Below are 12,902 nucleotides of genomic sequence, written 5' to 3'. Positions count from 1 at the left end.
TTTAACAAATATCTTCATTAGGTTTAAACCACAGATAACTCTTAACTCCAGGATTCACATGTCTCTAAATGTCTATGAAATTATTATCACAAGCAAAGTTCACAGCAATGTTATTCTGCTGCCTCCTTCCTAAGCGAGGAGGCCATCTGTCCATCCATTCATCTGGTGTCATGTTCCAGTCTCCTCATACTACAGTATAATCTGTGGGGTACATAACTTTAAACTCTCAAATCACATTTGTTAAGTTTTCCAATAGACTTTTGACCTCATTATTGTGACTATAATGATTTTTGACAATTAGAAATAAACCTTTACTCTTCAAAACTATTTTTGGGTGATGTCTATGTTTTTCTGTGTAGTTCCTGATGCTCAGAACTTAAACTGCACTGTTTGAAATGGTTTATTTTGCTGCACATGCTGATTTTTTGCAAATTGTGCACAATAATATTTATTTTCATTTTTGCTGCAGTTTACAAAAATTAGTGTATCTCGAAAATGAAACTATGAAGACACTCAAAATAAATTTCCTGTGGTTGGAAATTTTGTGCAACTTGTTTTGAGGGATAAACCTCCAAAATTTCTGTAACAAAAATAATCTGTAAAAACAACATAAAAATAACAATTTTCATTTTCTTTGTAGTTTATTGCGTTTTTTAGAATTTTATGTAGTTACTATGGACTTAATGTATACATATTATAAAAAGTTAGGATAGAGCGGTTGTATTGATGAATAGGAACTTGAAATGCTCTAAAAAATACAGCATGTAAAAATGCAAAGGCTCTGGTGGACTTGTTCTCAGGGCGGCTGAAGTTAAACAGGACACAACTGGTGCGTTTGTTGAGGAGACTGTTGTAAGTTATGCACTCTTAGAACAGACGTGTCAGATTTGACACAACAAGCTTGGTTTTAAAATGTTAAAATAAATGCTTATTATTTTAACACGTCCATTATACATGTGTGGATTATGATGACTTGTCTTTCCACACACAGTGAATGAATGGTTAAAGCAGCAGTGAGACAGTCACAGTAAAAGCTGCAGGTAACTGATGATAAATAAAGTGCAGGCTCAGTTCTCCAGGTAGAGGAAAATGGTTTGAAACTCTTGTTGCAGTTTCAAGATGGAGTTTGTTTCAATGGCTTTTTTTTCCAGCTTTTATAATATTATATTTGGTTTTTGTCAAGCTGTAAAATAAAGAAGAAGAAACCAAAACTAAAGACACTTCCTCTAGTTTTATATTTAACTTTAAGTGCATATTATTATTTTGGGTAGTTTCCAGTTTTTTAAAATTCAGTTTAAATTCTGTTGCACAATTGTTTAGTTTTGTTTTAGGTCATTATGATAAAACCTGAACAAACTAAAGATGGTGAATATATTTTATTAAATACGACTGTTTAATTAAAAATATTCACTCTTTTGCCCGACAGTGACTCAGTGTTTTATTAAGCCTGCAGTCACAGTGTGTGTGTAAGAGTGTGAAACAGATCAGTGGGCGTCCTGTGAAGCTTTGAGCCACCTGAGCGACAGGTAAACCACGGACGACCTCGCAGGCCGACAGCTGGCACAACTGACAGCGAGCTGCTGTGGGAAGCAAACCAAACCCTCGTTCACAGAGCTGCTCTTCTTCTTCTCTGCCAACAGTCAGTGCAGACTGTGGGGACATTTTTATAGTATTTATTCACTTAGAGATCAGAAACATTAGAGAACGTTGTAGTTTTAATTCAGGGTGATAAATCTTATTTTCCTTCAACATCAGTGACGTGTCGAGCACCAAAGTGCCTCATCGTCAGACTGTGTTTGAAAACTGGGTTTGATTTTTCTCCAGTTTGAAGAAACTTTGTGATTGTTGAAGATGAATATGATGAAATTTGATTCTTAAGGTTGAAGAATAAGTTATTTGAGGATAACATTAAGTTAAATGCACTGAACGGGTTTATTAATGAGGTTTCATTTTAGTCATGTTTATACTTTGCAGGTTCATTTTATATTCAGTGTTTTTCATTCTGACTAATTCAGAAAGTATTTTTGGAAGAACACATCAGGTGAAGCATTTGTGATGCTCAAATCTCTGTGTTGGTTCAGTTGTTTGACCAGTTTGTAGCTTTTCTGCAACACTTTAAGGTAAACATTTTTTCAGAAATCAGACACCAGGCAAGTATGTGCAGACATGTGCTGCTCTCAGATGTTTGGAATCACTTGTAAAGAATTTTTCTTACTTTAATATTTTCTCTGAAGACAGCACACTGAGAAGTTTCTTTGGCTGCTTTAGACATGAAAGATTAATGAACTGACATCAGGCTGCTTTTGTGTCTCTTGTTTGGGGAAATAATCCAGATTAAATTTGCATTTAATCACCATTTCATTGGAGTTTGATTGAAAATTAAAAATAACAGAAATGTCCCTGAAATGTTTGTAATTTGTAAAAGTTCTCTGCACATTAAAAACCTGTCAGACTTTCATTTTTAGTGATGAGCTTATTGCTGTGACTGCAGTATTGAAGTCTGAACTGAAGTTTACACCTAAGCCTACAAAGTGCATTTAGCAGTTTCATATTCTCAAACATTTTGTTTTTAATTTATGCTTCAGCAGTTTCAGACTGGCACTATAAGCAGTGAGACCTCAACAAACACACCTGTAAACATGCTCCAGCTGTGACTTTGGGGCAGAAACAAGGGGCTCTGCTCTCTGAATGATCAGAGCAGCTACAAGTGTGTAAACTTGGTTAAACTCCCATCAGCTTCAGCTAAACTGTGGAAATAACGTTTATATTTTTGCCAGAAATGTTTCAATAAGAAATTTCATTTCATAAACAAAGACGACGCTAACAGAACATCAGCAAGACTTCAATTCCAAAATATATTCTTTGAGTTACAGTGATTGACTCCGTTTCATCCAGACTCAAACATCTGAAACTGAAGAGCTTTACTGCAGAATAAAACCAAACCTTCAGTTACGTGTGAAGTCAGCACAAAAACATCCAGTTTACGGTTTTTGTCTTATGAATGACCTGAATTATTAAACTTGTGCACAGCAGGTTTGCAGTGAAACTCTTCACATGTTAAACTTCATTTTATTACATTTGCACTTCATAAAAAGATGAAGATGAACGGCATCCAACAGAACATCATCAGCGTAGAATGGCACGTGGGTTTGGAGGAAAAGGAAAAATGTGAGGGTGTGATGGTTTGCAGTGTTATCTTGTGCATGTTTAGTATTTTACCTAGTAGTGTTTCCACGTGTGGTGCAAAAGAGAGAAACAGAAGAACAGAAACAGTAAAAAAAATAACTTCCCACAGAAATAAACGACATTACAGAGAGACGAAGTGGAAGTCCTGCACAGACTCTGAGAGGAGATCAGAAAAAGTGTTGATTTGCGTTTTACAGGCTGCTCTGCACCAGCTGAGTGAACAACAAGGTTTTCCAGAAGCCAGGGGGAGAACAACCTACCTGCTCTTTAGCTCATTAACTGCTATCACACTGCCAGCAGCTGTTATTAAAAACTACACCGTCGCATTTTCATCGCTTCATTTATTCGTCTACATTTGAACATCTTTGTCTTTAAATGCAAAAAAAAAAAACAAGATTCACGTCTCTGCACCAGCCAACCTGAATAACCCTGACGTGTCCCAGTAGTTAGTTTCATCTTAAACATTTGCTTTCGTTTGCAGCATTATTTTATCATTTTGTTTTTTTAATTGGCCAAACGATCACAGGAAGACAGATCTGATAACTTCTGATACTTTCTTCTGACACGTTTGGGATCCTCCACAGCTGACTGTGTATTAGGAGCAGCTGAGAGTCACATGATGACACATGACTGGAGGAGCAGGAGCAAATATGAGATTAAATAACTGTTAACAGCTTAGTTTTAGTTTAGTGTAATTTTAGTGTTTAAAGGTGTCGTTATATCAGTACAGAAGCAGATAATCAGCCTTTTAATGCTACTGAATAACTAAATAAATAAATACGACCCACAACCTTCAAGGCTCAAAGGAAGTAAAGAGTCTACAGAAATCAACATGTTACTGCTGACACAGCCAACCAATCTCATGCAATTTTGACTGATTAAGCCTGAACTTTTAAATGCTGAATATTGTCAGTTATTCGGGTCGCTGATGTTTGTCTTTGTTTTAAATCTTCAGAAACCTTCACGCACATCTAAAAAATCTTGTTTTTCTTCTGAGTCTAAATGATCCCTCTGAACCTTCCTCCTGACCTTCTTCATCCTTCTGCAAACCTTTCTGCTCCTTCTGTTAGATTCTGTGTTTCTTTATCTACTCAAACAGCAGCACAGTTTACTGTCAGAGAAGAACAACTGTGATGTGGACTCCACAGACTGGACTTCTGCAGGTTTTTTTCAGAAACGTGGAGGATTTACTTCAGAGAGACGTGAGGAGATGAACTTGTTCGGCAGAAAGGCAGACGTGCTGCTCTCAGGAAGACATGGAGACAGAAACAATGATCAATAAGAGGTGTCAGGCAGCAGACGCTGCTGGGAAACAGTCAGATTAATTGGCAGGTCATCAGACTCTGACGAGGAAGTCGATGTTAAGCGAGGCAGGAATGTGCAGCATCTCCAGGCTGAGGGCAGACGGCGAGTAAGGGAAGAGGACCGGGAAAGTGTGTTTGGTATCCAAAAGAAGCTGAGGAGGGTCATTCCTCTCCTGAAGGCGATTCTGGACACACAGAGACAGAGAGAAGTCAAACATGAGGCTGACATCACTGGTCCCGTAGAGGCAAAGTATTCATACAAAAAACCCAAAAAGAACAGACATCAGAAACCCGTTTATATTTCATGCTTTTGCTGTGTAATGTTGCACACAGCTGAAATGACTGAATGCAGACAAACAGAAACCTTCTAGTTTCTGGAGGCCGTGGCTCCTGCTTACTTTCCTGCTCCAGGACAGTTTGTGACCTGGATTCATGAACTTTGTTCTACTACTGCCGTGTTACCGGCAGCAGTAGAACCAAGGCAGCTGAAAGCAATTCAGCTGCTTATAGTTGTGCAACCTTTAACCTCCTAAGACCCGAACTCTTTCATGGCATGATTTTTAATTTCTCTTTGTCATTTTGGCTGATTGGGACCTGATGAAAGTAAAAACAAAGAATTACCAGATTTATTTATTTATTTATTTTTACCAGATTTTTGTTTCTAAGAAAAATGAGATAGAACAGTGGCAGTATAATGTCCTCATAAGTGGATATCAGGACCTTGTGGAGCAAGATTTGGTCTAGACAACCCAAAATGTGCAGTCCACGTATGTGGACGCCCGGTCCTAGGAGGTTAAATTTGCTCTTAACGCCAAACAGTTTCAGTTTATCCGAAGACAGCAACATGGTTTTTCGCAGAATTTACATTATTGGATATGTTTACGCATGTATGTATGTTACGTATGTTTACACTTGCCTCATCAGACCGACCGTGGGCATTTTATAGGATTCGTGTAAGATATCAGATTTTCCTGAAAACTGCTGGGAGCTCCTGGTTTTGTTTAGCAATGCAGGGTTTTCCCAAATATCTACATTGGATGTGGGCAGTACAAAGTTAAAGAGACACTTTGGTGGTGTTAAAAAAAAAAAGGCTCTGTATGAGCACCTCTGCTTTTACTTCTGTTTTCTACCAAAGTGAACTATTTCCAAAGCAGAATAAGAAGCACAGAAGCAAAAATAATTCTGCAGTTCTGTTTTTAAATGACCTGATTGGTTCAGATCTTCAGATTTGGCACCAGCAGCATGAGGTGTTAAATTTTCTAACATCACATCTGTAAACGGATCTGACATTCAGATTCCACCTTTTATGCTTCAAAATTTTACATTTGTTCTTTTCATGTCCCAGAGGAATCCTCCCTCTGGTGTTTGGTAGAGGTATAAGCAGCTAAACCGTCTGTGTGATTCACACCTGAATGTTTCTGATGAAGGACACAGTGACTCGTTCTTCAAACTCGTTCAGAGGCGTGTAGAGGTTCAGGATTTTCACGATCTGCAGGAGACAGCAGGTTAACATCCTGTCATTATCTGATCGGGAGTGTTATCGATCGCCTGCTCGGGTTCAGATGAGCTGAGCGTACCTGCTGCATGGTGAGCGCGGTGCACAGCGCACAGATGGCCTCGGCGTCCTGCGACGTTTTCTTCTTGACCTGCAGCAGCTGTGCAGCCTGAATGATCGGCTCCAGAGTAGCTGCAGCTTTACTCTGATACAAGTTATTTCCTCTGAGCCACTCCTCCAACTGACTGGTGTTGTACCTGTGTACACACACACACACACACACACACTTCAAAGTGAGGGTTGGGGTTGATGGGAGACCCACAGAGTTCAGGCATACAAGGTTTTGGTGATGTGACGTTAAAGCCAACCTCCATCTCTCTGTGCGATCTTTCTCCTGAATCTGAACACTAACAACAAACCAGCACATTATGTAACAAGTTATGGTCAATGCTCTTCTTCTACCAGTGCTTCTTTGATTTCTTGTTCTTTCTTGTCGCCCCAGAAAAATCCAGATTATTATTGTAATAATTTCACTTCTTAAGTTTTTTAAATTATTATTTTGGACAGAGCGCAACCTAAAACTCAATTTAAGCTTTCATGATATGAATAGAATAGAAAATCATCATAAACTTGATGATGTTCTATTCCAGCCTTTCTATTCAACTGACAGTCATGTTGGATTGAGGTGATGTGTTTTTGTGTACTGCATGAAAAAGCCAAAAAGGGCAGCCTGTAGTGATGGAACAGCTGGCTGAGCTCAGCGAGCTGTGAGTTAACTTGTGACCTGTTTGGGATTATTGTTAGGTTTGTTGATAAAAATGAGTCATTAACCACAGCTGAAGCTATCTGCACCATTCATCTCTAGAACTTGTAACTAACGAGGGAAGAACTTCAAAGACGAACTGAGCTCACTGACGTTTTTCTTTAGTTCATTTAACTTGCAAAGAAATTTTCACTGGATTCTAATTCAATGAAATACCTGCAATATAAAGTATAAAGACAAAATTATAAAATATATATGGTTCATAGTTCACAGATTTTAGTAAATTTGTTTTGCATTGTAATGGAGTACAAACTATAAAGTTGAGCTTGTGGGTGTCGGCTGCAGGTTTAGTACCTGAGCTGCATGCCGGTGCTCCAGGAGCAGACGTCCTTGCGCAGCAACAGGTTGTTAAGGGTAACAGCGTTGATGCAGTGGAAGAGCTGCCGGACCGCCTGACCTATGATCTCAGGGTCCAGACCGTGGTCTCGCATGATGTTGTGGAACTGCCCCAGCTGCTTGATCAGGGCCTGCAGGGTGTAGCTGGTGGGGCCGTCGGCGTCCATGTCCATGCTGGACGAACGGTTCCTGTAGCCCATCGGCTTCACGCCTGCCAGGCTGGGGATGCTCTCGCTCTCCAACATGGCCGACACTGGATGGCAAAACAGAAACCAGAAAAGGAGTTCAGACATACAAAGAAGAACGTTTATAGAACAGATGGGAAGGTACAGACCTACACCAGTTACACAGCAACAAAATGATCTAGAAAAACACACAGGATGGTGCTATACAGACTTAGTTCCTCCAACGCTTGTTGTTTTGTTCTCCAGTCACTTTGTGGTTTTGGCTTTTCTCCATTTAGACTCCAGAGTTTTCAGATCTTCAATGAGGTTGCAGCTCCAGGTATGTTGAGGCAGTCTTGAGCAGCACTTTGCTGCCGAAGTTGCTCACTTTGATCTAAACCATGAATCCATGTTTGCTGTTAGCTACTTCAATTCAGTTTTACTTTGCTCACTCCAAGAACATCCAGCTGATTGTGGTTGAATTCCTGCAGCAGCTCAGAGACTCTTTTGCTTTGGTGGAGGGTATGCATTCGCCAAAAAAAAAAAAAACCCCTTCAAAACTCATCTTTCTTCAAGCTCTGGACCGTGTCTTAGGTTTAGTCTTCGATTTGACCCTAACTCATCTGTCCACTGATAACCGTCCTGCAGCTCTGAGGGGATTTTTTTTAGCCTGCCTTTACGCTGTTCGACTTAAAGACTTCTGGTAGATAAAAATACCTTTAATAACGATGAAGTTCACACTGACCACAGCTCTGTGGTTGCTGTGGTAACCACTGTGCACAGTCCAATAGCAGAAAGTCACATGATGACTCATATGGGGACGAAATGAGTCAGCTGCTACCTCAGAGTGACGTAGTTTCTGAAAAAAATTCCCCAAACTCAACGAAAACTCAAACCAACACAAAACAGGAGAAGAGTGGGACTAGAAGATTTCACCATGGGGTTGTTGTGATAACCTGCTTCTTCCTCATGTTATGACACTTGACCAAACACTACAAATGACCGCATTTATCATTTAGTTTAGCATCTAAATAATGCTTCGGTTCCGTTTCGTGCTGCTCTCATTACACAATGATGGTTTTGCTGGACGGTAAACCCCATTTTATTTTTCTGTATAACTGTAACAGGACTTCTTGGGCGGCCCTCAGCTCCTTTGATGATGCGGTTACAGCAGTGAGTTAAAATAAGTAGTTCAGCTCTGAATTGAGAACACAGAAATGTTTCCTTGGACAGAATTCGGTTTGGTTGCACTATCAACCTTTGCATTAATGTTTTGGCTGACAGCAGATGAAACAGCAGCTACTAGTGTGGCTCATATCTAAAATGTCACTGCAACAGAGAGCAATGATCTGTGAAAGCCAAACATCTTTGACAGCCACTCACTGACACGCTGCATGTTTTAGAAGACTGAAAGTGATGTCTGCAGATTCGGGTTGTGGTTAAGTCACTGAGTTTTTCATATTTAACAACAGAGATGAGGCTTAATGACACAGCTGTCCTTGTCATCATTTTATCCTGTTGGCTCCAGAAGTCTTTATTTTCACTTCTTTTTCATTTACCACCAGACTTCTGTCCATCTGGTTTAAACACACTAACGGATGGTTTTGTCAGCTGTTTTCAGCACAAACATGTTTGTGTTTCTCATAAAGGGACTCGGGAGGAAAGTACCTCTTTCCCCACAAATGACTCTATACCCACTTCTGTCGGTATGTCAAGCAGCTGACTTTCTCAAGGAACAGAGTTACATCACCTGAACACACAGTCAGCAAAGTCCAGCATGTTTTCATTTTGTCAACGACTCACGCAGAAATTAAAATGCAATTTTCCCTTTTAAACGTGCACAATTTTACAACCCTGGTGAAAGAAAAAAAAGGTCAAACAATATATTACTAGCTTCCACATCCTTAAAGAAAACAAACGCAGGGTTTTCAGATTAAAGATTAAAATTCTCACAGACAGGTTAAACATCCCAAACATGTAGTAGAAAAATGTGAAATAACTCTTCAAGAATTTTGTAAATGAATCTGCTGCAACAGGAGAAAGGCCATATCTCGAACAGTTTCTAATCTCTTTCTACTGGCTGGATATTTATCCTTCTAGAAATCTGACTGATGAATGCAACTCATATTGTCCAGGACATTTGACCATCCAGCAAGAGAGGAGCTTTGCAAAGTTTTCTATAAGGTCCCGAGCTCTTTATTTTTAACTATGCTGAAATAACACACCAAGCTGAACGAGAGGCACCAATTAGAAAACCACATAAATATTTCTTTAAGCAAAATATAACCAATGCATCATGTGCATTTATGCATCTTGCAATTAAATGCATCAAACCATAAAATTCTCCTTTTTGGTGTTTCAGGCAAACTCACCGATCATGGGTTGAATGATGCCTTCTGCCACTTTGATGAGTTGCTGGTAGATCTGGATGGAGAGATCGCTCAACACCTGTCTGTACTCAGCCAGGTCAAAGTTCTTCAGACAGTGCTCGTTCTGTTTGGACGTGTTCTGTGTCATAAATGCCTGATGAAGAAGATGTCAGGATGTGAGAGTGGTTAATCGCTGCTTCTGTCTGCTCATTCATTACAGATATCGATCAGGTCCTCACCTCCTCACCGCTGTATTGCTTCAGACAGTGAAGCAGTCGGCTGGTGTTGGCCAACCAGAAGGATGTCATCTCAAAGTCATCGTTGTTCTTCTGCAGAATGAATAAAAGGACTTTCAAAATAAAAGAACCTGTGTGTGGAATCAGACAGGTGGGCTGTGTGTGCAGTAGCACCAACCTTGAGGACCTTCTTGATTGCGTTGATGGTGGAGGTAAGCAGAGACTCCACCTTCTGGTCATCATTGATGTAGTCAGCGTGGCGGATGCACATGAAGAGGATGTAAGCTGGCAGACAGGGCACCGTACCAGACACGTTGTTGGGGCGGATGTCTGAAATCACATGCAATGGGTGAAAAAACTCTGGTTTTATTATCCTGAGGACATGCATCCTGCTGTTCGTCTTGTCATCACATATTTTCAACTTCACCTCCAGCTCAACTTTAGTGACAGTAAAGCCGTCACTGTGAGGGACGTTGGGGAGCTACAGAAACAGCTGGAAACCAGACAGCTTTTTGTGTTGCTTTTTCTAACTACCAAATGCCCGATTTAATAAATATTTAAGTTAGAATATTTGTTCAGAGCTTCCGTTCTAACTTCTGAAAGCTGTGGGAGAAATCTTATCCAGCATGCGGTTTGAACAAACGCAGTCTGAGGTGGATGGGAATACCTCACCCACAATATGAAACCTCATGTAAGATAGAACAACCACATGAAGCTGGGGCGATGTTCTTACCATTGATCAGGGTCTTGACCAGCAGCGCCTCGTTCTCCTTGTTGTACTCCAGCATCCCCTCAAAGTCCTTCTCCTTCCTCTGGACGGTCACCTGGCGTATCAGCTCAGGTTTGGACCTGCTGCTCTGAGCTGCTGCTTGAGCAGCTGAAAAACAGACACATGGACACACACACACACTTAGCCTCTGACCATCAGGTGCAGCTCTACAGAGCAGCTTCCTGTTCTCCTGTTACCTTCCAGCTCCTGGACCTTCTTCATGTAGATCTTGAGCTGCTTCTTCAGCTTCCTCTCGTTCTTCTCCAGCTTCTCCACCAGCTCTTTGAGATCCTGCAGGAAGACACAGAGCAGCGTCAGAAAACGGAAAACAGAAAACAGGAATCAGGAAGGGAGTCCGGCAGCAGCGGCTGCTGCAGTATTGCTCACCAGGTTGTCATTGGTGAGCCGCGTGATCTCCTGCTGGACGCTGTACTCCACCTGAGCCTCTGGAGACAGAGACATCATGTAGCTGAGCTTTTCCTGCTTATCCTCGATGTCACCCTTCAGCAGCTCGATCTGAGTGTGAAGGGCCTCCAGCTCGTCTTTGTGCTGCCTGGACTGAGTCTGCAGCTGAGCCTCCAGCAGCCTGGCAGGACCGGGAGGACCAGAGTGTTACTGACAGACACCGAAAACAACAAAACACCAAAACAAACAAAAAAACAAACAAAAACACAGCAAAACACCGCACAGACAGATCAGTGGTGATACAGCCAATGTGTGAAACATCCTCTGAGGGCTAAGACACATTTTCATTAACCTTCCCATGAAGTAACATCACACTGAAGGTTCATGATGAAGGTTTACTTTGTTTGTTTTATTTTAGAAGTAATAATTTTATGATTTTTGCTCTAAAAGTTGCTGAGTCAGCACTGACACGTGAATGTGTGACTCACTGAGTTAATACTGATGTTTGTGTATTTTAAATTAATGGTGTCCTCTTCTTCAGGCTGCATAAATATTAAACTGCATATGATTCATCAGCAACTCTCAAACATATAAAGAGAATATTGAGGATAATCGTCGCCTTAAGCTGAACCATCACAGCTGCTTTCTGGGCTCATAAACAAACTTCAAATCCAGATTGAGTTCACATGGCGGATTTTACTTAGGAGCTGAGAGCATCCTCATATTTCACACACTGGGTGTAGAAGCGGCCCTTCACGAACAGACTGAGGTCCAGAACATTACAGAGATGATTTTTTTGAAATGAAAGGAAGCAGAGGAAATGAGCAAACAGAAACCTGGCCACTTGTTTGAGGCCCTGGTAAGCCAAGCCCAGCTCTCCATCTTCATTCAGGTAACACCAGTCCTGATGGTTACTGGTGTCCAGCAGCAGCAGGCAGAGGACACAGAGAAGCAGATAAAAGCAGCATGTGAGGAGCAACGCAGCGAACAGAGAGGAGGGAGAGCAGCAGAAAGGTTAGTCGCTACATAAACAAGAGAAAAACCACAACTTCAGCTGCTGCCACTAAAACACTGTTAGAGCTACACTCGTTATTTGTGATGATCACAGCCCTGTGTTTTGGTGGGTCCTATGAAAAAGGAACGGCACAAAGGTGTTTTATTTGAACCCAAATCACAATCACTTCTGTGGGACTGATTTTGGGGTTTTTTTGCACTTTGAAAATGTAACACGTGCACACGAGGAGATATCAGAAATCAAAAATGGGGAAATTCATTTCTAGAAACAACTGAACAGATTTGATGTGACTAAGCGAGATGAAGTGCAGTGAGACGGTGCTGGTTCAGGAGTGTCTATGATGTCTTCTGAAGCTACATTTCTCCTATATTGGCTTCCCCTCATTGGCTCCCTGTTTAATCCAAAACTCAATATTGCTCACATACAAGGTTTTAAATAATCAGGCCCCATCTTATCTTAATGACCTTGTAGTACCATTAGAGCACCTCGCTCTCACACTGCAGGCTTACTTGTTGTTGCTAGAGTATTTAACAGTTTTCCTCTTCAATGGAACCAACTTCCATAGAAGAGCTCAGATCAGCAGTGATCATGCTCGACATGAAGTCAGATCAGTTTTGTTTTCTCGGAGTTTGTGAAATTTCAAGTTGTCAGAACAACCGTCCTTCTAGAGACAGCAGGGGAGCTGGATGTGGCCCAGATGTGCAGAAGGAGCCGAATTTAAACCAGCTGTTGGTTATTTTGTTTGTTGTCTTCTTTTGTTTGTTTCTGTTTTGTGGTTTTGTTTCTGTGTTCAGAGGTAA

General features: G+C 40.9%; 1 protein-coding gene across 1 annotated transcript in view; it reads right to left on the bottom strand.

The window, feature by feature from the left end:
• Window positions 1-2,182: 2,182 nt before the first annotated feature.
• The window catches only part of myo5b (myosin VB), a 53,893-nt gene continuing 43,173 nt past the window's right edge, over window positions 2,183-12,902 (bottom strand). Inside the window, exons 30-40 of the mRNA XM_085462968.1 lie at window positions 11,924-12,001; window positions 11,070-11,268; window positions 10,880-10,973; window positions 10,647-10,790; window positions 10,092-10,243; window positions 9,917-10,006; window positions 9,681-9,831; window positions 7,103-7,397; window positions 6,068-6,242; window positions 5,899-5,979; window positions 2,183-4,675 (exon numbers count right to left, since the gene is read on the bottom strand). Coding sequence (XP_085319094.1) covers window positions 4,523-4,675; window positions 5,899-5,979; window positions 6,068-6,242; window positions 7,103-7,397; window positions 9,681-9,831; window positions 9,917-10,006; window positions 10,092-10,243; window positions 10,647-10,790; window positions 10,880-10,973; window positions 11,070-11,268; window positions 11,924-12,001 — 1,612 coding nt within the window. The 3' untranslated portion in view covers window positions 2,183-4,522. The remainder of the gene's footprint in view (window positions 4,676-5,898; window positions 5,980-6,067; window positions 6,243-7,102; window positions 7,398-9,680; window positions 9,832-9,916; window positions 10,007-10,091; window positions 10,244-10,646; window positions 10,791-10,879; window positions 10,974-11,069; window positions 11,269-11,923; window positions 12,002-12,902) is intronic.

The sequence above is a fragment of the Copadichromis virginalis genome, linkage group LG7, assembly GCF_057382275.1.
Source record: "Copadichromis virginalis isolate Kocher_CV1m ecotype Utaka linkage group LG7, C_Virginalis_male_GT1.1, whole genome shotgun sequence".
In the NCBI taxonomy this organism is placed as follows: Eukaryota; Metazoa; Chordata; class Actinopteri; order Cichliformes; family Cichlidae; genus Copadichromis; species Copadichromis virginalis.
Note: the sequence above shows the minus strand (reverse complement) of the source record. Positions and strands in the feature narration are given on the sequence as shown.